The 24,593-nt window shown below is 39.0% G+C and overlaps 1 protein-coding gene across 9 annotated transcripts in view; it reads left to right on the top strand.

Annotated features, from left to right (window-relative positions):
- The first annotated feature begins 1,580 nt into the window (after positions 1-1,580).
- The window catches only part of LOC127444400 (lysophosphatidic acid receptor 2-like), a 35,583-nt gene continuing 12,570 nt past the window's right edge, over positions 1,581-24,593 (top strand). For all 9 annotated transcript variants that reach the window (XR_007897804.1, XR_007897808.1, XR_007897809.1 and 6 more), the window contains exons 1-3: positions 1,581-1,733; positions 15,746-16,227; positions 21,677-22,091. Coding sequence is in view for 2 of the 9 variants with exons in the window: in XM_051703760.1 (XP_051559720.1) it covers positions 15,898-16,227; positions 21,677-22,091 (745 nt within the window). In the remaining 7 variants the exon portion in view is untranslated. The remainder of the gene's footprint in view (positions 1,734-15,745; positions 16,228-21,676; positions 22,092-24,593) is intronic.

Consider the following 24,593-nt stretch of genomic DNA (forward strand, 5'->3'; position numbering starts at 1 on the left):
GTGGAAATGGGAAGGGTGGCTGCTTTCGAGGAAGTGGCAAGTAGAAGGCTGGGGTTTTGGGACTTTCTGTTAAGAAATGGGGCAATTATTTAGTGTTTTTGGATCATTTATTTAGTGATTTTGGATGTGGAGAGTGTAGTTTAGTTTAATTATGTATGTTTATTATATTTTCTTTTTTTTTTTTTTGGTTGTGTGTGTTATTATGTGGAACCACAGTAATGTTCGTTGGGGGTCAGGGTGGGGATGGTGAATGGGGAGGAATATTAGTGGGGTTTGAATGTGAAATGTTGATTTGTTGTATATGTGTTGGGTTTTTCTTTGTTGTGTATATATATATATGAATCAATAAAAATATTTAATTGAAAAAAAAAATGAAATAAGTGTTGTGAGATTTCTCACCAGTTTCTGTGACAGCTGTAGACTCTGTAAACAGCAAATAAAAATGTGTCTGTGGACAATGACACTTTCTGTCTGTCAATCATTTTGCTCGTTCTCATAGTATTGTAGTTGCAGCGAATTATTGAGGCTTGATGCCATTTTTAAGCCATGTTGTTCATAACAGTTGTCAGTTGAGGGCGCTATTATGCTGCTGTTGTTTTTAACAACCATTTTTGCTGGATTTCAGTCTTAAGAAAGCTAATTTGGTATCTTTATAGTGTGGGGTTTTGGAAAGAGGGGCGTGGCTAATCCAACGGCTCAGCTTGTGGAAATTCTAGAATGGCTAAAATTGCTTACAGCACCTTTAATTTAATATATTCAAATTTGTTGAGGACTGTAATGTGATGTCATTCTGATGGGCATTGTTAGTAGACATATTAAATAAACTAGTGAGTGTGTGAAACTACCTAAAACATCTTTTTAATGGTTTATCTGCAGAGTAACAGCAGCCAGTATTTCTCACACATTGCCTCATCACAAGCAGATCTGAATTACATACTGATTCATGTTATGAGAGATCAGTGAAATTCACTAACATACTGCAGTTTCACTTGAAGTGTAAAGTGATTCATTTTATTTAATTTTATTTCTGATAATAATATGACTGAACTGATTTAACCATTAGTCTGACTCACTGTGAACATGAAACCACAGAACTCTGGCAGGAACGCAGTCGTCAGTGTGTGTTTCATTGTTACTCTGTGTTGTGTTAAATTCTTTTGAACTGTGTTACATCATTTCTCATGAGTAGAAATACTCAGAGATCCAAGGACAACCTCAGTCTCTGTTTAGTCTTACTCCAGTGTGTGTGTGTCCCTCTCTGTTTGTGTCACTCTTGTTTAATAAATAAAAAAGAACACACACACACACACTGGAGACTATATATATATATATATATATGTATTTATTTATTTATTTATTTATTTATTTTTTAAATAGTGTTTTATTTAATCATTTAATCCTAACATATCATATAACAATAGAGTTATCTGTCTCTTTTAAACTTTTCATCCACTGAGGTCTTTAAAAAGCTTTCTGAACATTCTCCGCTCCTCATTGGTCAGTCACATCACCTGTGTCCAATCCGCTGCGTCCTCATGAGAGCGCTTGGCCCCGCCCCGGTCACGCCCCGCCCACTATCAGCAGAAGGGGCGCACAGGTGAGTCCGCGCGCACAGGCAGGCGGGAGCGCGCTGACGGAGACGCGCTTCAGCGCTACAATTGAGGACGAGCCGAACAGAGACATGAGCTGAGATCCGAACAACAGAACCGAATCAGATTGAGAGCAGCTGAGCGGTATGAAGCGCATTTTAATGTGTTCTTGTGAAGAAACTGTGAGAGTTTGTGCACTTCAAGGGTGTTTCTCTGAAAGAGTGATTCATGTTTTTATTTTATTAAGTTTTTGCTCTTAGGTTTTGTCTTGCATCGATGCTTTGTTTAATTTCAGTTTCAGTTCTCCACGTGACTCGTGTATGTGTGCGCGCCTGTTTTATGACTCTAAGGTGTTATTTGGTCAGTATTTGTAAAGGTGTCTCATATCTTAGTGTGTGTTTGTTGTGTAATGATGTGGTTGTGTGTTTTTGCTTGACGCGCCTAGATCAGCGCGATACAGATATTAGATTGAAAGAAAAACACGTTTTGGTGGATTAATGCTCGTTTCGAACAGCCTCAAATGTCTTCACGATCAGATAAGAGCTGTAGTAACTGATAAACACACATTGGACTGATCTGGTAAGTGTGGTAAAACACAAGTGTGTACACAGGCTCGTTTGATTGAAGACTATCAACATGCTGGACCTCTGACGTCATATAATGGATAGATATGTATAGAATTGATAGACCCTTATGCATATTCAGCGTGTGAAATGCACTTTTATTTCAGACAGTGCTTGTGGGTTACACACTCGTGTTGGTTTAGCTATCATTATGATGACTCTAACTCTACCCCTAAACCTAACCCTCACAAAAAACTTGCTGCATTTTTACATTTTCAATTAAACATCGTTTAGTATGTTATTTCCCTAGTGAGGACCACCCAAAAGATCCTCACAGCATAGGTGATCTCAGGTTTTGCTCTGCTTGTGGGAACATTTGGCCCCCACAAGGATAGTGAAACCTGTAAACACACACTATGTGCCCAATTATTAGGCAAATTGTGTTCCACAGGATTAATGTTATTGTTGAACAAACACAATGCTCTCAGTCAATTTAAAATGTTATTGAACCTCAAACCTGAATGTTTAAAGTGAGTTTTGTCCTTATCAGGGGAATATATAAGTGTGCACAATTATTAGGCAACTAAATTACAAAAATAAATTTCCCAACTTGTTTATTCTCAATTTTTAGAGTAGGTGCAACAAGTAACACAAAATGACAAAACATTTTTGGCCTTTCAGAAATATTCAGTGACCAATATAGCCACCCTTCTTTTCAATAACTGCCATGAGCCTTCCATCCATGGAGTCTGTCAGTTTCTTGATCTGTTTACTGAAGCAGCAACCACATCCTCCCAAATGCTGTTCAAAGAGGTGTATTGTCTTCCCTCACGTTTGAGAAGGGCCCACAAGTTCTCAATAGGGTTTAAGTCAGGTGAGGAAGGGGCCAAGTCATTATTTGGGCATCTCTGAGGCCCTTGCTGGCTAGCCAAGCAGTGGAGTACTTGGATGCATGTGATGGAGCATTGTCCTGCATAAAGATCATGGCCTTCTTGAATGCTGAGGACTTCTTCCTGTACCACTGCTTGAAGAAAGTACTTTCCAGAAACTGGCAGTAGGTTTGAGAGTTGAGTTTCAGTCCATCTTCAACTCGAAATGGTCCAGCTACCTCATCCTTAATGATAGCAGCCCATACCAGTACCCCTCCTCCACCTTGCTGGCACCTGTCTCGAAGTGGTGCCCTGTGTCCATTAGCGATCCAGCCACGGGCCCATCCATCTGGTCCATCAAGAGTCACTCTCATTTCATCTGTCCATAAAACCTTCATGTCTTCATGTATTTCTTTGCCCAATCTTGACGCTTCAACTTGTGAATATATTCAGTGGTGGTCGTGTTTCAGCCTTCTTGACCTTGGCCATGTCTCTGAGCACTTGGCACCTTGTACTTCTGGACACTCCAGGTAGGTTGCAGTTCTGGAATATGGTGGCATTGGAGGATAATGGGTTCCTGGTAGCTTCACGTTTAATTCTTCTCAAGTCTTTTGCAGTTAATTTGCGCCTTTTCTTCTCCATGCGTTTTTTGCGCTCCTGTTGACTATTTGCAACAAAACGTTTGATTGTCCGGTGGTCACGCCTCAATAGTTTAGCTAAGAGTGTTGCATCCGTCTGAAAGGCATTTTACAATATTTGACTTTTCAGTGTCAGTTAAATCTCTTTTTTGGCCCATTTTACCTGAGGTAATGAAGCTGCCTAATAATTATGCACACCTTGATATAAGGTGTTAGTCACTTTCGCCACACCCTCCCTCATTACACAAATACATACCACCTGAAAATGATTGAATCCAATAAGCATTCAAGTTTATATGGTTTGGAGTTGGAAAATGTGCATGGAAATAATGATAAGATCAGAATACTCACTTGCCTAATAATTGTGCATGCTGTGTAGTTTAAGACCATAAAAAGTTTTTGTTGTTTTATTACTCTGTGTGTTTCAGTGAACATTTTATAGAGTTTTTAAATGTTTCAGTAAGTTCGTCATGAAGAGATTCACAATTGAGCATATAAAGTCTAACACAAGCACTCGTTTTGCAGTTTTTCCTCTGTGATCTGACAGGAAAGTGTTTTTGTGCTTGATGATGATGAAACTTCCTCCAGTGTTTCAGCTCATGTTGGGATTTTATGACCCTCTTACAGTTTCAGTATGTTTGTATCTCATTAAAACTGTCTTCATTTACCAGAATTACTGCCACACTAACTGAATTAAATTATTAACTGGATGTTTTTAATTTTCTGAAGTTGATGTGAGTGGTGTTTTTCCATGTAAAACTCTTCTACAATGCCAGGGTGTTCTGGGTGCTTGCCAGGGCATTTCCATATCCAAGATGTTTAAGAGCGTTTCATCTGGAAAGCATCACATTCTTATAAACATCTGCTAAACATCGTAAAAAGATCAGATTTTCAAACATTCTAAATCATAAACATCTCAAAGACAAATGTTAAAGGTCTGCTTTTTAATTTTTTTTAAATTTAATTTTTTAATATCCCCTTTTTCTCCCAATTTGGAGTGCCCAATTCCCACTACTTAGTAGGTCCTCGTGGTGGCACGGTTACTCACCTCCATCGGGGTGGCAGAGGACAAGTCTCAGTTGCCTCCGCTTCTGAGACCGTCAATCCGTGCATCTTATCACGTGGCTCGTTGTGCATGACACCGCGGAGACTCACAGCATGTGGAGACTCATGCTACTCTCCACGATCCACACACAACTTACCACACGCCCCATTGAGAGCAAGAACCACTAATCACGACCACGAGGAGGTTACCCCATGTGACTCTACCTTCCCTAGCAACCGGGCCAATTTGGTTGCTTAGGAGACCTGGCTGGAGTCACTCAGCACACCCTGGATTCGAACTCGTGACTCCAGGGGTGATGGTCAGCGTCAATACTCGCTGAGCTACCTAGACCCCTGCTGAAGGTCGTCTTGACATCTGAGAGGAAAAGTGTTATAGACGTATTGCAGATGTGTTCTGGGTGGTTGTTAGTGGGTTGCAATGCAGTTGCTAGGGTGTTCTGGGTGGTTGTAAGTGGGTTGCTATGCAGTTGCTAGGGTGTTCGGGGTGGTTGTAAGTGGGTTGCTATGCAGTTGCTAGGGTGTTCGGGGTGGTTGCCTACTGGCCAAAGTCAAGAGAGCTCATACCGAAGTCGCGATTCTCTATAATATTCTGGTCTTCAGATATGACTCGAGTCCCTCCTTCAGTGCAAGTCTTGGGGATTTTTTTGAGAAGGGGCGTGAGCTCCAAACCGCCATTAAAGATCTAGGGAGCCCCTAACCCAGGGGTCAGCAACCTTTTTAACATGGAGTGCCATTTTTTTTATTTTAAAAAACATTTTAATTGTATTGCACACAAATAATATTTTTTTAGAAATATTTGTAACCCAAGTGATGTACTTAAAGTAATTACTATGATTGAAAGTCAGTAACTGTAATCTGATTACAAGAATTTAAAATGTAATGCCCTGAAATAATTACAGTAAGTAATTACTTTGTAATCCAGTTACACCCAACATTGCCAACTGTTTGGTTTCTATTTCAGTGTCATTGTAGCCCCACCCACTGTGAAGTGTCATTGGTCCAAAATCATCCTCATAATGACATTATCAAATTTGGATTGGCTGTGATTGTATCATGTCACGCATCAATTTCATGTTCAGCATAAACAGACGAATTGCTTGTCACTGGAAAATTGATGCTCTTGGTTAAGACACTGTGTACTTTTATTGCCCTCATAAATACAGATTTTCATTTTTGCCACCACAGTAATTAAGAATGCGCGTTAAGTACAGTATGTAATTATTGTTTGCGTACTTGCAACAAGTAGTCTACATTTCTGACTAAATATGCTTTTTTTTTTTCTTTGACTTCGGTATTCAAATCAACAGAATTTTTGTTTGCTTAAGGATGTGTGTGTAGGACTTCCGGTGACGCAACGGGAATGAAAACAGCCTAAAAGTTCGGCTCCGTCGATCTATTGCATTAATTACTGGCAGATTTAATTATGTTCGGCAAAGTGTGATTATCCTATGGTTTAAAGATGAGTACAACTACCAGGCACAACAAAAATTCGAACAGAAGTGAAAACTCGAGAAAAAGACGAAAGGAAGAAATCACAGAGACCCCATAGACATGCTAAAGCTAACACATGCCTCCCAGACATTTCTGCAATCATGGAAGAATTAAGACAACTAAGAAAGGAAAACCAAGAAGGCCATAATCAAACTAAGTTGACATTGACAAAGTTGGAAACATCCGTTCAGGATCTGAAAGGACAAATGACTAAACTTGAGGGCAGGATAAAGGAAACAGAGGAACGTATTAATGTGACGGAAGACTCTGGAATGAGGCACGAGAGGGCGCTCCACTTTCTGCTTCAACGTGAGATCTTTCAGTCAAGTGTGAGGACTTACAAACCAGACTACGGCGCAATAATTTAAGAATTGAGCGAATCCCTGAGGGAAGCGAAGGAGACAATCCTGTGGAATTTGTGAAGGAACTACTTAACTGCGCCCTACCGAAACTAACTTGATATAAAGATTGAATGGGTGCACAGAGCGCTCACGCCTAAACCTAAAGATACGACTGCCCCACCGAGATCAATGATAGTAAAATTCGTGGACTACTCAGTATAGGAAGCAGTTATACGTCAAGCATGGTCACAGAAGCAGATAATTTATAAGACAAAACAGATCTACTTCGATAATGACTACTCTCCAGAGCTTCAGAGGAAAAGAGGCTAGGTCTGGGACGTCATTAAGCAGCTCAGATTGAAGAACATGAAAGCAAAATGTCTCTGCCCGAGACAGATGAGGATTCACACGGATACAGGTGAAAAGACTTTCTATTCCCTAATGGATGTAGTGCAGATGCTGCGGGACATGGGCATCAAAGCTGTTGACGAGCAGGATCCACAAGTGAGCGAACTGTCAAAGGTGAGATGGACAACGCAGGGAAGAGGCAGACATAAACCGAACACAACCCTGCTATTGGACGGGGACCTCAAGGCCTTCACACAAACTGATCAAGAAATTTAATTGAGACTAGAGACTGGAAATAGATGTTCTTGACTCTTTTTATTTTTATTGGTTGCTTCTCAACATGACGCATAACAAAGCAAAACATTCATATTCAGAGTCAACCATTAAACCCCATTGTTTCCCTTACCCCCCCACCCCGACCCCCAACGAACATCCCTGTGGCCAAGTTCCGAGTACACGCGCAGATTAAAAATAAATACATATATATTAGTGCCCGACCGATATATCGGTCGGCCGATATTTTACTGATATGCGCAGATATGAAAACTTTTTTCAGAACATATAATGCAGAAAACAATGCTTTAGAATTGGTGTCATAGTGTAGTTTGTCCAGCAGAGTGCGCTCCGACTCTACTGTTTACAGAGCTGACTCTGAGCTGACGGTGATTCTGCAGACAGGGCGGAGTTAAGCGGTGTGGATTTGAGCGATCTCTTCTCCTTAAATTGCTAACTAGTTTGTGAAATACATACTGGAAAGTTAATAAACAATGACTCCGTTTTCACTTTTCAGTATAACTAATATAACGTTAACCCTGTCCCTGACAACCATGTCACTCATGTTTATCACATCTGTTTGCTGTTAGTCAGCTATAGTTTGTCAGTGCAGTCAGTAATGTAGCAGATTGAAAGGGAAACATCAGAGCATCTTTTTGCAGCTCAGCAGACAACGGTGCAGTGGTGGATTGTGTCTGATGAGTGTTGATTTCACGCTACGTTATGTAGCTGGTGAGACACAATGCTGGAAAGGTAAATAAACAACGTCCGTCTTTTACTCTCCATGACAATGAGCTTATAGCTAACTAGCTAATCATGTAGCTACTTTCATTGTTGTCAGCTGAGTGGAAGCTAATGAGTAAACGTATGCACCAAACTGTTTTGTTCAGGAATCACAGTTTGGTACCCCCTTCAACCGAACAATTCCAGTCGTTGCATTTATAAAATGTAATATTTAAAAGTCTGGTTTTCCAGACATTAAAATAGGATACGTAATAAAAGTAGATTTAATAAATAGTATATTTGCCCTGTGTAAATAATAATATATAGGAACTGTATCTAAAATAAATGAGGGGTGATAAATACTAATACAACAGGCTGGAAAAATAGACATTTATTCATTTTAATATTCTATATATATATATATATATATATATATAATATTTTTAATGTGTTGAAACTTGACACCGGGCGACGCACGCTAAACACGGCACCGTTAGATCGGTTTCATTCTGAAGAGCTGCTTTAAAAGTACTTTTTTTTGTGTAAATGTAAATGCCAACACCATCATATATGTCAAAGACTGATGTCTGTCAACCAAAACATGAGCTCATTGATGTCTTTAAATGACATAATTTTTTATTCCATCTGTTACTCCTGGTCGGAGGCTTCCGTATATATTTAGTTTATACGTAAGATTATGTCCTACATAAATTTAATGGTGCAACGCTCAGATATTTAGTAGAGCGTAAATTGTGACTTAGTGCCCATTTACGCCACAACTAGGCTAAGTTGTAACATACGCATAGCTGGTGCAACCGGCCCCTGATGTTTATTTAGCTATTTATTTTATTTTTATTTATTCTTTATTTAAATGGTCAGCAATTGACTTATACTAAACAGTACTGATGTTTATTTAGCTATTTATTTTGTTTTTATTTATTCTTTATTTTCTCAGTGTTAATTTCTAGAATTTGTTGACAATGTATAATAATAATAATGTCAAATATTCTTTATAAAAATATTTAAGAAAGCAGCCTTCTGAGTACCTTTGCATCGTCATATCGGTGAAAAATCCACATAGAAAAGGTCTGTTTTCATTCCAGCTCAAAAATGTAATATATCGGCCACCATATCGGTAATCGGTGAATTTTCCCTTTTTAAAATCGGTATCGATTTTATATATATTCTATAATTAAAATATATATATAAGTCTTCACGGATACCGGATGGCCCAGACACAGAGACTACAAAATTGCAAATTGAAAGAAATTCCAGAGCCCGAGGATTTTTTATTTTTTGACATTGTCTTCCTAGAACAGTTAAGGATCAGGGTGTATTGAATCTCACCAGTTTGACACAAATAGCATTAAAACTAGCAATGTGCACAGAGCACACCGCTCACGCATCCGCTCCTCGCACAGTGCCACGCGACTCCTCTGTTCTGGAGTTTAATTTTTGTGAGTGCATCTTTACTCATGTACTGAAGTAAAATACTGTGTCAAACGTTTACCTCTGCCGAACACAAGTAGTGGTAAGATTGTAGCTTTGATAGATGTCAGGAACGATAACTAAGTTAATTCATACAAATAGACGGATAGCCTTTGAACTGATCTCAAGTGAGAAACACCCACGATATTGGGATGCAGCCGCTCCAAAGCACCCACATTAAAGGGGTGGCTGCATGCGCACGGTGCACACACGATTCCCCGGAGAGCTCAAGTCACAACTCTCTGCCCTCTAAACACCAGGAACTGTGTTATGTGTTCCTTGCATTGTTAAAGGAGGAGGCCTGAAATGAAATCCTGAAAATCTTAAATTCTGTTTTGATGAAGAAAGAAACTCTGATACAGCTTGGATGGCCTGAGGGTGAGTAAATTATCAGCAAATTTTCATATTTGGGTGAACTATTCCTTTAATATTAGTCTGCTTGTTCCCATTCTGGATAATCATTTTCATTTGACAGCTATGATTTCATACCAGCTTAATCCAGGTATACTTTTCTGTTCTCCATTCAGTTTAAACTGTGTGCAACCTAGAAGAGTTACAATAAGGAAATATGGATACATTTAATGTGTTAGTCACAACATAAAGGGTTGAGCAGCCCGATTAAAAAGAAAGAAAATAATGAACCAACTTAAGAAATTAAAGTACTCAATTGCAATGTTACAGGAAACCCATTTGTCAGAAAAAGAGCATCTGAAATTGAAGAGAGAAGGGGTAGATCAGGTATATAGCGCTTCATATGAAAGGAGGAGGAAAAGAGGGGTGGCTATCCTTTTTTGGCAAGTCTGTCTTTTTTAACATGGAACAAACATACCAAGACTAAGAGGGTAGATATATAATGGTAACTGGCACAGCTGGGGGTACTAAAATTACAGTTTTAAACATACAGGTGCATCTCAATAAATTAGAATGTCGTGGAAAAGTTCATTTATTTCAGTAATTCAACTCAAATTGTGAAACTCGTGTATTAAATAAATTCAATGCACACAGACTGAAGTAGTTTAAGTCTTTGGTTCTTTTAATTGTGATGATTTTGGCTCACATTTAACAAAAACCCACCAATTCACTATCTCAAAAAATTAGAATACATCATAAGACCAATAAAAAAAACATTTTTAGTGAATTCTTGGCCTTCTGGAAAGTATGTTCATTTACTGTATATGTACTCAATACTTGGTAGGGGCTCCTTTTGCTTTAATTACTGCCTCAATTCGGCATGGCATGGAGGTGATCAGTTTGTGGCACTGCTGAGGTGGTATGGAAGCCCAGGTTTCTTTAACAGTGGCCTTCAGCTCATCTGCATTTTTTGGTCTCTTGTTTCTCATTTTCCTCTTGACAATACCCCATAGATTCTCTATGGGGTTCAGGTCTGGTGAGTTTGCTGGCCAGTCAAGCACACCAACACCATGGTCATTTAACCAACTTTTGGTGCTTTTGGCAGTGTGGGCAGGTGCCAAATCCTGCTGGAAAATGAAATCAGCATCTTTAAAAAGCTGGTCAGCAGAAGGAAGCCTGAAGTGCTCCAAAATGTCTTGGTAAACGGGTGCAGTGACTTTGGTTTTCAAAAAACACAATGGACCAACACCAGCAGATGACATTGCACCCCAAATCATCACAGACTGTGGAAACTTAACACTGGACTTCAAGCAACTTGGGCTATGAGCTTCTCCACCCTTCCTCCAGACTCTAGGACCTTGGTTTCCAAATGAAATACAAAACTTGCTCTCATCTGAAAAGAGGACTTTGGACCACTGGGCAACAGTCCAGTTCTTCTTCTCCTTAGCCCAGGTAAGACGCCTCTGACGTTGTCTGTGGTTCAGGAGTGGCTTAACAAGAGGAATACGACAACTGTAGCCAAATTCCTTGACACGTCTGTGTGTGGTGGCTCTTGATGACTTGACCCCAGCCTCAGTCCATTCCTTGTGAAGTTCACCCAAATTCTTGAATCGATTTTGCTTGACAATCATAAGGCTGCGGTTTCTTGGTTGGTTGTGCATCTTTTTCTTCCACACTTTTTCCTTACACTCAACTTTCTGTTAACATGCTTGGATACAGCACTCTGTGAACAGCCAGCTTCTTTGGCAATGAATGTTTGTGGCTTACCCTCCTTGTGAAGGGTGTCAATGATTGTCTTCTGGACAACTGTCAGATCAGCAGTCTTCCCCATGATTGTGTAGTCTAGTGAACCAAACTGAGAGACCATTTTGAAGGCTCAGGAAACCTTTGCAGGTGTTTTGAGTTGATTAGCTGATTGGCATGTCACCATATTCTAATTTTTTGAGATAGTGAATTGGTGGGTTTTTGTTAAATGTGAGCCAAAATCATCACAATTAAAAGAACCAAAGACTTAAACTACTTCAGTCTGTGTGCATTGAATTTATTTAATACACGAGTTTCACAATTTGAGTTGAATTACTGAAATAAATGAACATTTCCACGACATTCTAATTTATTGAGATGCACCTGTATATGTGCCAAATGAGGACTGCCCACAATTTTTTAAAAGGGTATTTTCTCTTCTGGTGGATAAAGGAGAGGAGATGTTTCTTATTGGAGGGGATTTCAACTGTGTGCTAAACAATATTAATGACAGATTACCAGCAGAGACGGGACCTCAGCCAAGAAAATCTAAAGCACTTTTTGGAATTATAACAGAGTTGGGTCTGATTGATGTCTGGCGATACACTCATCCTAGAGGAAAAGATTGTACGTATATTTCGCAAGTACATGGCAGCTATTCTAGAATAGATTTATTTTGTATTTCCAAACGGATTCGCACAGGATAGCTGAATGTAGTATAGAACCTATATCCCTATCAGGTCATGCTCCAATTGTTCTAAAATTAAGACTGGGACAAAATAGGACAGTTAGATAATGGAGGCCCAATGTTTCAACACTGAGTGACCCACTAGCCTGATAATTTTTTTTATTTATTTATTTTTTCCTCTCAATTTGGAATGCCCAATTCCCAATGTGCTCTAAGTCCTCATAGTCGCGTAGTGATTTGCCTCAGTCCGGGTGGCGGAGGACGAATCCCAGTTGCCTTCGCGTGTGAGACTGTCAACCCGCGCATCTTATCACGTGGCTTGTTGAGCGTGTCGTAGAGACAGCGCATGTGGAGGCTTCACGCCATCCACCGCGGCAACCACGCTTGACTCCCCATGCGCCCCACTGAGAACAAACCACATTATAGCGACCACGAGGTGGTTACCCCATGTGACTCTACCCTCCCTAGCAACCGGGCCAATTTGGTTGCTTAGGAGACCTGGCTGGAGTCACTCAGCACACCCTGGGATTCTAACTAGTGAACTCCAGGGGTGATAGTCAGCATCTTTTACCACTGAGCTACCCCCAAGAAATCATATAACTGAATATATTGAATTGAATGATAATGAGACTGTTACCCCAGCTATTTGTGGGAGGGAGCCAAAGCGGTAATAAGGGGAAAAATAATTGAGATCACATCCAAATTTAAGACATTAAGACTAGCCAAACATAACAAATTAGAGGCAGAAATTAAGATGCTAGAAATCAAACATGGACAAACATTAGATGTTATGGTTTTGGAACATTTAAAACAGGCAAGACAGAAGTTAAATGAACTACTTACACAGAAGGCAGAAGGAGCACTTAGATTTACGAATAGGAAATATTATGAGCTGCTGGCCTTTCAAATACGTAAAACTCAAGCTAGCAGAACGATTCCTAAGATCAGTCACCCGGACACTACAGTTATGTTAACACAACCTAAGGACATAGCTGATGCTTTTGCAATATACTATAAGAAATTATATGAAGGCCAAGAACTAATAGAGAAGGACAAAATCACTACTTAGTTAAAATGAATAGATTAACAGAAGCAGCGAAGGAGTTAAACTTCCCAATAACAGAAGTGGAAGTAAAAGATGTTATCACTAAACTAGCCATCGCTGTTAAAAGACAAGTTCCCTCTATGCTTCTCAGCTTAGAGTAGATTGGATGTTTATGGAACAAACTCTGAAGTGCATGGGATTTAGTGATATCTTGTCAGCTGGGTGAAGGGTTTTCTCCAGATCAAGAGTAAATGGTCACTGCTCAGAGTTCTTTGAGCTTGGCAGAGGGACTTGACAAGGAGATGCCTTATCTCCTGTCTTATTTGCACTCCGTATTGAACCACTAGCGAAATTGATGAGCAACATTAAGATAGAGGGGATTATGGATGAGGGAGGAAATTGTTATAAGACATCTCTCTATGCAGATGACATACTGTTATTTATTGAAAACACCCATCTTTCAATTTCAGCTGTAATGACTTGCCTTAAAGAATATGGTTCTGTCTCGGGATACAAGGTAAATGCAGACAAATCAGAGGCCATGATGATATCTGGAAACTGCCCCCCCCCCCCCCACCAACTAAATAATGAAGCGTCTTTTAGATGACCGAGCCAAGGCTTCAGATACTTACGTTTTTTTTTTTAACACCGGCGAACTATAAAAGACTCATTGAGGTTATTAAAAAGGATCTGACCAGAAGGGAAATACCGCCCCTATATATGTTTGGCAGGGTTGAGACCGTAAGAATGAATGTAGTACCTAGACCCCTTATTTCAGTCTATTGCAGTACAGGTCCCAGTCTCTGTTTCGTACTTTAAATTAATATCGAACATTTATTTGGCAAAATAAAAGGCCAAGAATAAGACTCAAAATATTAAAGACTGGCAAGGAGAAGGGTGGTCTGGGCCTTCCTGACATGATGCATTACTATTGGGATGCTCGACTTCGGGCGTTGGTGGCATGGATCAGTAACGATAGGGAGACAGGATGGTTTGCTATTGAGCAGAGTTCGATCTGAGGTTTCCCTGGCAGTGTCACCGTTTATGGATTTTAAGTCCCCCAAAAAAGTTAAGATAACACATACGTGGGTGCAACCACCCTAAAGATTTGGACTGCAGTCCGGAAGAAAATAAGAGGGGCCGAAATTGAAAATGAGATTTTTCAGGGTGGCACAGTGTTGGAGAGGCTGTGGAAGGATAGGGGACCACACACACACACTTTTTGGGACTGTCCAAGAATCAAACAGTACTGGCAGCAGATAAATGATGAGATTGATATGATCCTAGAAATAGATATGCCCAAGATCCCATTGGTTTTTCTGCTTGATGGAACCCCTCCTGGTATGTTTAATAAAAATCAATGCATTTGGTAGACACTTTTATCCAAAGCAACTTTCAGTGTCCTTATTACAGGGACAATACCCCCGGAGCAATCCGGAGTGCCTTGCCCAAGGACACAATGGTGATGGCCGTGGGGAACAAACCAGCAACCTTCTGATTACCAGTTCAGTGCTTGAGTCCACTACGCCACCACCACACGCACATTATCAGTACTATGTATCATTAATCTTTCTCCTGCAGTGCCTACTGACCTCTTATGTCTTTCTGTACCGTACTAAACATGCAGCCTACACTAGTGAAATAAGGCTGAGCCAGCTGTCCATGAACATTTTTGGTTGTTCTTGTTTTGTGTTGTGATTAAAAAAAAAGGATGTGTCCAAAAGAACAGAAATAACCTAAATGTTGACAGATATTTTCAGCAGAAGGTATTTTCATACAAAATGAGGTGAAATGTTTGGCTGTGTGGGGGTTTAATCGGTGGTTTGTGAGGTGATAACAGCGAGTTACTGGAAACCTTCAACCTCAGCAGCCAATCAGAATGCGAGCTGACACCGAGAGTGTGATTGGTTGAAGCATTGTCAAGTCATCTCTGGGAAATGTTTTTGCTAGTTTTATATTAAGGTCCAGTTACTCTGTAAAGTTGTGTGTGATAGATGGGAGATGGTGTAGTTTCATACTGTTAAATATTAGCCTATGTATGTGCATTTGTTTTAGGCAGTTTTGAAGCTTATTGAAGTCTTTTTAGGGCCATTGTTTTTTTTTGTTTTTTAGCTTTTAATAACAATGTAAAGACACTTCCCCCTTCAAAGTTTCATCGCCTATGTATTAAAAATCGATGCATTCTCAAATAAAAACATAAGTGTGGACGTGGCCTTTGTTGCGACGTATCTCCCACCATGAGCACCATGTTAGGATAGTATGTCTTTAAAGACTCTTCCTGAGAAACCTGCGTTTTGTTGCATAATGTCACAATGCAACAGTTCTTAAAGGTCCTAAAATAGGCTTCGAATTTATGAAAAATGTAATTTTATTTTATTGAATTTGAAAGTGAAATGTGACCTGGAGTTGTTTTCGTTATGTTCATCTGGTTGTTTCAGTTCAGATATCACGCAGTTTAATATTTCATGACTTGACAAGCTCGAATAAAATAAAAAAAAGAATATTCACCCATTTTATTTTATATCCTCAGGAAGATCCAGCTGACTGATTCAAGTTTACCTAGTGAACACTGACAAAGCTCCATGCCTCCATGAATAAATGACATCTGGAAGACCCCTCCTCTTCATTTCCACTAATTAGACGTCTCTGTTCTCAGCTTTCTTTGGCATCCCATTGACCACGATGAACGCCAGTAAAGTGAGCGTTTGCTACGACAACGAGAGTGTCAAGTTCTTCTACGAAAAAAGCAACAAGACCATTAGCGACTTATGGAGGACGAAAGACATTGTAGTTGTGTCTCTGGGACTGATTGTCTGTTGCTTTGTGATCTTCGCCAACATCTTGGTGATGATGGCCATCTTCCTCAACCGCAGGTTTCATTACCCCATTTATTACCTGCTGGGGAACCTGGCGGCTGCTGATCTGTTTGCTGGAATCTCCTACATGTACCTGATGTTCCACACCGGCCCGTGGACCATCAAACTCTCCATATATCAGTGGTTTTTCCGGCAGGTAAGACTGTGAAGATCTTTACTGACTTTGAAGCTGTGAGATGGTTAAGGTGTGTCAGGGTTTGGTGTTTAATGAGTAATGCTGGTGCTAGAGATGGAGATTAAAGACAGGGGAGTGTGAGGCAAACATCTGTTGTAGGCTAGTCTTACAAGTTGGTTGTCTAAAATGTTCCTTTAAAGCTTCGAAGTCAGTTGCATAAAAACTTGGGCTAATTGGTCAAATTTAAACCCAAAAATAAGACCACTTACCCAAGGCTAACCTTCGTTTACATTCGGCGTAAGAAACCGAGTACTTGTTTTAGCACGTCGGTTGATTTAAGAGGCAAGTAAACGGCGCAAACCAATGAATTGACACTAGTGGTGCACCGATCAGGAGATTTGAGGCTTATATCGATCTCCAATTCTTTTTAAAGTGCCTTTGTCACACTTTTGCAAGTTATATGCTGCAGTTATATGTTCATGCCCCACACAGTAAAATTACAGTAACACTTTACAAAAAGGTTCCATTTGTTAACATTATTTAACAACATTACTGTAGTTAACATGAACTAATTAATGTTAGTTACAACAAATACTATTACATTTTTAAAATCAAAAGTTGTATTAGTTAACATGCACTATGAACTAACAATGAACAATTATATTTTTATTAATTAACATTATGATTAATAATATTGTTCATTGTTTATGATACCTAATGCATTATCTAATGTTAAAGAAATGAAACCTTTTTATTAGGTGTTACCAAAATTACATTAATTGTGAATTGCTAACATATATTTGTATTGAAAACTGTTCATGTCTATATCAAAGGTCACTGTGACATACTGGCAACCAAAAACCATGAGAGCATCACACACAGTAGAGATATGTTAAAAAATAAAGTTGTCTATTACTAGCTCCAAAACTGTTCCTGTGAGAAATCATAAATATCTAATCACAAATAAAGTGATTTGATTTGATATCTATGATTTGTTTATTGTCTTTGGCATTTTACTGTAACACAAATCACTAATTATTAAGCAAATCCGTGAAGACGTGATGCCGTTATTTAAGGTTAAACGTTATATCGGTTATTAGTAGTATTACGACCAACATCAGTCTCATTTAAATTGGGATCCTCACAGAATAGTGCTGGGATGAGTGACTGAGATATTGAGAGCACCTGGAGAGTATGGCTGAAGCAATTAGTTATCGACAATGTTGACAATAAAAAAAAAAAAAATTGACAATTTTCATTGTCGAGTAGTTGTTTGATCTCATTTAACGTAACATGAGATCACATTAAACTCTAATGATAAGGGGTTCTGGGTATCTCTGAGTATTGACGCTGACTATCACACCTGGAGTCGCGAGTTTGAATCCAGGGCGTGCTGAGTGACTCCAGCCAGGTCTCCTAAGCAACCAAATTGGCCCGGTTGCTAGGGAGGGTAGAGTCACATGGGGTAACCTCTTCGTGGTCACTATAATGTGGTTCTCGCTCTCGGTGGGGCGTGTGGTGAGTTGTGCGTGGATGCCGCGGAGAATAGCGTGAAGCCTCCACACGCGTTATGTCTCCGCGGTAACGTGCTCAACAGGACACATAAGGTGCGTGGATTGACTGTCTCAGACGTGGAGGCAACTGAGATTCGTCCTCCGCCACCCGGATTGAGGCGAGTCACTACGCCACCATGAGAACTTGGAGCACATTGGGAATTGGGCATTCCAAATTGGGGAGAAAAGAGATTTGTTTTTTTTGTTTTTTTAAATAAAATACCTCTAATGATGACGTGTGAGAGCAGCACTGCAGTTCACGCCTGACCGAGGAGAGGAAGAATTACAGATCACAGAGATGAATGACTGAGACCCATGAACAGTGCATTACAATAGTCAAGTCTTGATGTGTTATAGCTTTATTAAAGTTCAAATAATACAGAAGCAGATCATGTAAATAACTACAAACTCTGACACGGTCATTTCTCTGTGCGGTCAGCATCTCTTCTATGAGTTGTGTGAATGTCCCGATCTAAGGGGGAGAGATTGAAACTGCACCGGCTGATGCACACTCTGTCACGGGACGCTCATCCCTCGAGCGCACACGCTTAATGCAGCTAGATTATAACGTGATGACTCGAGACTTATTGAATCATAATATATGTGTCACTGTGTGTTTATTATCATGAAGAACATTGTCGATACACAGCTTTATTATTAAGAGAGAGTTTGTTTGTTTTTTTGTGAGTTAAAGATGGATTGAAGTGAACAGAAAGGTGAGAGAGGACGTCTTCACCCCATTATACATGGCAACAAAATACATTTTTGATTTGTTTTTGTTTTGGCTTGATTTCCAATATAAATATCTAAAACTCCTTTAAAACAACGTACATTAACTTTAGCAGATATACTGCAGAATAAAGAAATATTATCTTAGAATGTTGTAAAATACAAATATTTTAAAATATCTAAAAATCCTCTAAAAAAGATGCATTCACCTGAGAAGCAGCATATAAGATATTTAGACTTGCTTTTAGAGAATAGATCTTGAATAGAAGTATATTTTGTTTTTACTGCACTCGCAGAAGTATAACAAGTGAAAAAATACACTTATATTTATGATTTATTCACTTAAAGCAAGTCTTGTTGCTTAAGTAAATGTATCTTGTTTTAAAGATTTTTAGACAATTTTAAATGGAAAAAAAGACAAACACTTGACAACAAAAGGATTTTTTGCAGTGAATGTTTTACTGAATTAAACAAGTGTTTCCCTTTATTTCAGTGAATGTCATTTAAATGCATTTCCTTATTGGGGTCAAGTCTTAAGAAAAAAGTTATCGAGACACGTAGATCCTGTTTGTGTTGCGTGTAAAAACATTTACCGTCCTTCTGACTGACTTATCCCATGTACGCAAGTGTTGTGCACATGACTGCTTATGTTTTGACATCAAAAGCAGGAATAACCTGATTATTTCAAGTCTCATTTAAACGTGGTTTTCTTGATTTGTCAGATAGATATCAGCATAGTGATGTGCATGTAAACGCACTCGATGTATTCCTTTATTACATAGATGTTGCCTTGGAGGTAAAACTGTGTTGAGCGCCCAGTCTGGGATGTTTTGTTTGAAGTTGTTTAGTGTCTTTTCTTACAATGCTGTTCGAATTAGACTCTTACTAAAGCCAGCCGTGAGCTTGCTTTACGAAACAGGCTTTTTACACCATATTTGGCTAGTCAGGTTAATTGTTGGATGCAGTCTTAAGTTAATGAATTCAGGTATGTTTATGCAAGTGAGATTGCGACTCTATCCAGTGAATCACCTGAAACCAAATGAAAGCAAGACTCATGATGTGTAATCATGAAATCATATTCTTAATGATTATCTGTGTGTTGTTTTCCAGTAAATGTATCTAAACATGGTTAAAACAATATACATTTACCTGACCAGTAAAGCATACATCATACAACCGATATTAATAATTCAGAGTTTTCAGGGAATGTTTTATGAATATACATGTTTTGTTGACAGATGTTACACTTGTTTCAAGCATAAACAAGTGAGAGAACCTGCCAGTGCAAAACAAAATGCCTATATTCAAGATGAAAACAAGCAGGTGAATGTAGGCCTATTTTGTTTTAATGATATTTGGGTATTTCTACAGGAAAACAAGTAAAACACTCATTAATATGTGATGATGTGTTTTTCTTTCTGTTAGAGCCAAGAGAGCATCAATGGGTGAATTTTGTGAAACCTTTAAGAATATGTCCACGTTATATTTCACCCCAAAATCGCGGGGTGGGAGGGGAATGAGAAGTAATATTTTGCATTAAAAATGTAGTCTTATTTTTGAACAGTTATTTAATAAATCTTCATTACTCTGTAAAACCAATGGAATGAAATATGCGTCCGAAATGTTCTCGTGAGCTTCACCCCATAGTTCAAAGTTGAATGATAAAAGTGGACAGATGGTTTTATTCTGTAAATTACAACAGAAGATCTGTCAGACTTCCTATTTTCTGCAAAGACTTTGGGAATATTCTACGGGAACATCTGCTGTTTGTTTTCAACAATATGGTTAATCAAAGAAAGCCCTCAAGGACATGAAAATTGGAGGCCAGTGGCATTACTGTGCATTGACTATCTTGTTTTTCTGGACCGTTTGGACATACTGTTCCATTTATTGAAGACATTAGAATAGTTGAGATTTCCCAACATGTAGCATCTTCACATACTGCTTGTGACCCTAAAGACTCCCTTAGTCAGTGTCTTTTGAGGGAAACATCCACAACAATGAGTCAGTCCTGTCTTGCTCTATGCAGTTTAGTTACTATTGGGGATGTGTAGAGAAGACCTAAAGACTACGACATCAGAATGTCCTTTTACGCTGCAGTCATGAAGTCTTGACTTGCTGTATTTTACAGGCAGTTCTTACAGGTGGTGACCTTCAGTACAGAGGCGACACTTATTCAAAAAGCATCAGGATTACTGCATCAAATAACTTGACCAACATAGAGACAGAAAGCTGATAAACCTAGTCATGAGAACAAAAGACACATTCACTATTCACAAAGTTTGGCTCTCAGACCCTGTTTACACCTGGTGTTGAGATGCATTTCAGGTGATCTGATCACAAGTCGACAGTCCTAATGGTGCGTACCAGACAACTTGGAACTTGAAATTTTTCCACCACCTACTTGAAAATAATAACTGGAATGATGCTCAAAGTCGTGAGAAGCAGCATTTGACACCATTTCCAAGATGGCGGTGACTGTTGAGCATAGCAATCCTGGGTTTTTGAGGAACATGGCTATTGTGTGCTAATAATGTACTGAATTTGGCACAGCCTGAACATTGCTTTAATTCCGACCTTGAGACTGTTGTAATGAAAATTGGTATGAAAGAACACTAAATATTATTGCATTTTCTCCTTGTTTATTGACTTGTTAGTGGGCATACGCCCTTAAGATGTCACCAAACCACAAACAGATGTTCATATTAATGTAATTCAAGGTTTAAATGAATTTTGAGATCAGTGTTGTTTGTAATCTTATTACAAAGTATTTTATAATAATAATAGCTTTTTTTTTTTTTTTTTCATAAATTACAAACCTGACCTTTAACCTTAAGTTATACTTGGAAAAACTGAAGGACCCTGGCCTGAAACCCCATGGTTTGTCGGGTCCCATCTGACTTCTGGATGGGTAGCAGACCTTTTACTAAATACAGGTGTAAACGGGGTCCAAAACTTTGTGATTGAGTCACTGAACCCACATATGGGGGTTGTATAAAACGCATGCGACCACCTCGCATTTGAGGTGTAGACGCTAATCCATCTTGATGCATCCTGGACAGCAGTGAAGCTCCACCCCTCACCTGTCAATCAACTTATTGTGCTTAAACGAGTGTTTGTATGATGCATGTAGTGATGAAATCAGAGACCCCTAACACGATGAAATTCAATCTCTCTTTCTCTCTCAGGGTTTAATAGACACCAGTCTAACAGCGTCAGTCATTAATCTGATGGCCATCGCTCTGGAAAGACACCAGACCATCTTCACCATGCAGCTCCACAGTAAAATGACCAATCACAGAGTTGTGCTGCTTATCATCGGCATCTGGGTCATCGCCGTAGTGATGGGCTTGGTGCCTACTATGGGATGGAACTGTCTGTGTAACATCAAGGAGTGTTCGACGATGGCGCCGCTGTACAGCCGCAGTTACCTGGTGTTCTGGGCGGTGCTCAATCTGCTGATGTTCACCGTCATGGTCGCCGTCTACTCTCGGATCTTCGTGTACGTTCGCCGCAAGAACCATCGGATGAGTCAGCACACATCGCAAAACAAGTACCGCGAGACGGTGGTGAATCTGATGAAGACTGTCGTAATGATACTGGGTAAGACTGATATATGCATAATCGCACATTGTTTTGAAAGTGGAAAAAAACAAACATGCGATCTCATCACAAAATATTTGATATTTGTTCTCTGGTTGTGTTGCCGACTCTCAAATGGTTTTTGCTTCAGTACTCTGATGTCACACTTGACATCAAGTGGCAACTCAACACTGAACCAAAATTTGAAAAAAAAAAAAAAAGAAGGTAAAAGCTTTACGATATTTCTGTTATTTTGTATTAATGGGAATATTACAATTACCCTGAAAAATGTCTGAAAAACTCAACAGACTTTGTTTTATAGTCAAGTGTTTGGTTTGTAAATCTTAAACCCTGTTTATTCCCGTTGCAAGTGAACCCGTATTTAATGCAGTCTGGGTGGTGTTTTCTTTGAACGTGTAGTTTTGTTGATAGTTTTCATGTCACACAACCTGTCAATGTAGACATCGCTCTAATTTCTAGCTTCTACCAAGTGACAGATTTGTGATGATACTGTAGAGTTATTCTATGTCAAGTCAACAATTTCAGACACTTCGGCGGTAATTTTAACATGTTTTCTGAAGGTAAACATAAATGGTGACGAAAGGCAACATATTCAATGCCATGGATCAATATTTACGGCGTAATCCATTATTTTGTAGATTGGCGTCAAAATGATAATTTTCACCTACGATTGGAGCAAAACTACTGGTAAAAAAATAATTACCTTAGACAGGTGTCAGCGTCATTATTTTTCCAAAGACATCTAGAGGTCTATTACTAAATCTCATTTTTATTTTTGTACAGTCATTTTTAAGGCCCTATATGGATAAATCTCAGAGAGTCCAGAAATACACTATTGTTTTGAATAAGCAACATGTGGCTCTATTTGTTTTACCAGTAAAAATATACAAAAACAAATTTGAGCCGTGATCTGTGGTTGAGTTGACACGGATTGACCCCCCAATGAAAGATATGAGAAGCGTTTTCTCCTCTCTTTTAAAAGTTAAAAAGCTGATTTGTTTTGCCATACTTATTATGGTTAGTTGCATTTTATTTGCATTTAGCAATGTTTTCCTGCTGTCTGTCACCCGATCAGAACAGATCTGGGACAAACCAGTTGAGAATCAGTTGAACTCACAGTTGGAACGTTTATTTCGAAGTAGGGGACACTGTGAACGCCCTTGAAAAAGTATATTTTATATCGTTTGACGCTTTATCGTGTCTGCTTAGGACACAGTGTTGCACACAAATGAAGAAACAGTCCCACACTGATACACAAACATGGTATGATACAGTAAACTCCCTCTCTCGTATCACAATCTCGCTGAGTTTATAGAATTACACACAACAGCTGTTTGTGAAGTCGACAAACACAATGGAGTGATTGGAGGGGAGGAATGCCTGTCCGGACTTGTTTAACCAGACGCACATGTTTTCTCTCTCATCTGTACTTTACTCGCTTCACCCTCCCAAACAGAGAGAGAGAGAGAGCTTGTGCAATCCTGACAAAGAGCCGTACGTCTCTCACACACAGAATGTTGACACACATATTCTGCCAGAACTCTGAATTCTTTCTATGTGAAGTGTCAGAAACATCCCGTTCATGCACACACTTGTGTATTGAGACTTCCTGAACATGCAGTGGAGTACAAGAGTCTGAGGCCTCTAGTGAAAATGAGTATTTTGTGTTTTAATACAACATTTTTGAATGTGTGTGTGTGTGTGTGTGTGTGTGTGTGTGTGTATATTGGAAAAAGCCAATAACCAATAAATTGGCTGAAAGTTTTTAAAATCAATTTATTGAATGTTTTCTTTCAAATAAGTCTTTCCTTACTATAGAGTCTACAAAAGTCCAAATTAAATAATCTCAGATGCAGTTTAATGTGTAACCAGAATAAATTAAGATTTGGTGCATAATGTGGGACTTTTTAATGTTAAATAAGAGTGAAATACATCAGTGCTATTTCTAGTTCACTATTTAATTAGTGAACTAGAAATAGCACCAAATATATTTCTATATAGAATATAATCAATGTATTTACAGAGCACAATAAAAACAACAGTAGTTGACCACTGTGCTGTACGACCATAATAAAAGAAATATCGCAAAAATACATCATCAAACCGCAATGTAAGATGAAGAGGTACATCACAGCACATATAAGTGTACACATTTGGACAATCGTAAGCCTGCACAAAAAGAAACATTTTTACTTTGATTTTTTTTAAGGGTGAGTGACGTGACGGAAGTTTTTTTGTGTCCATATGGTTTAAATTTAAAAGGGTTCAAATTTGAAAATAATGTACAAATTACTTACATTATTGAGGACCTAGTGTATAAGTTCTGGTTTTAATAAAAGTTGAGAGAATATTTGGGGGATGATGGCAAAAAATGTCAATGTGGTGTATCTGTAAAAACTTTGACCCAAATAATTAAACTTCATAAACGTGACACTCAATATTCAATTTCCTGAAGTGTCAAGTTGGTGTAACCACCATTCAAGGAGCCATTTTGTTATGTGC

The sequence above is a fragment of the Myxocyprinus asiaticus genome, chromosome 7, assembly GCF_019703515.2.
Source record: "Myxocyprinus asiaticus isolate MX2 ecotype Aquarium Trade chromosome 7, UBuf_Myxa_2, whole genome shotgun sequence".
Lineage (NCBI taxonomy): Eukaryota > Metazoa > Chordata > Actinopteri > Cypriniformes > Catostomidae > Myxocyprinus > Myxocyprinus asiaticus.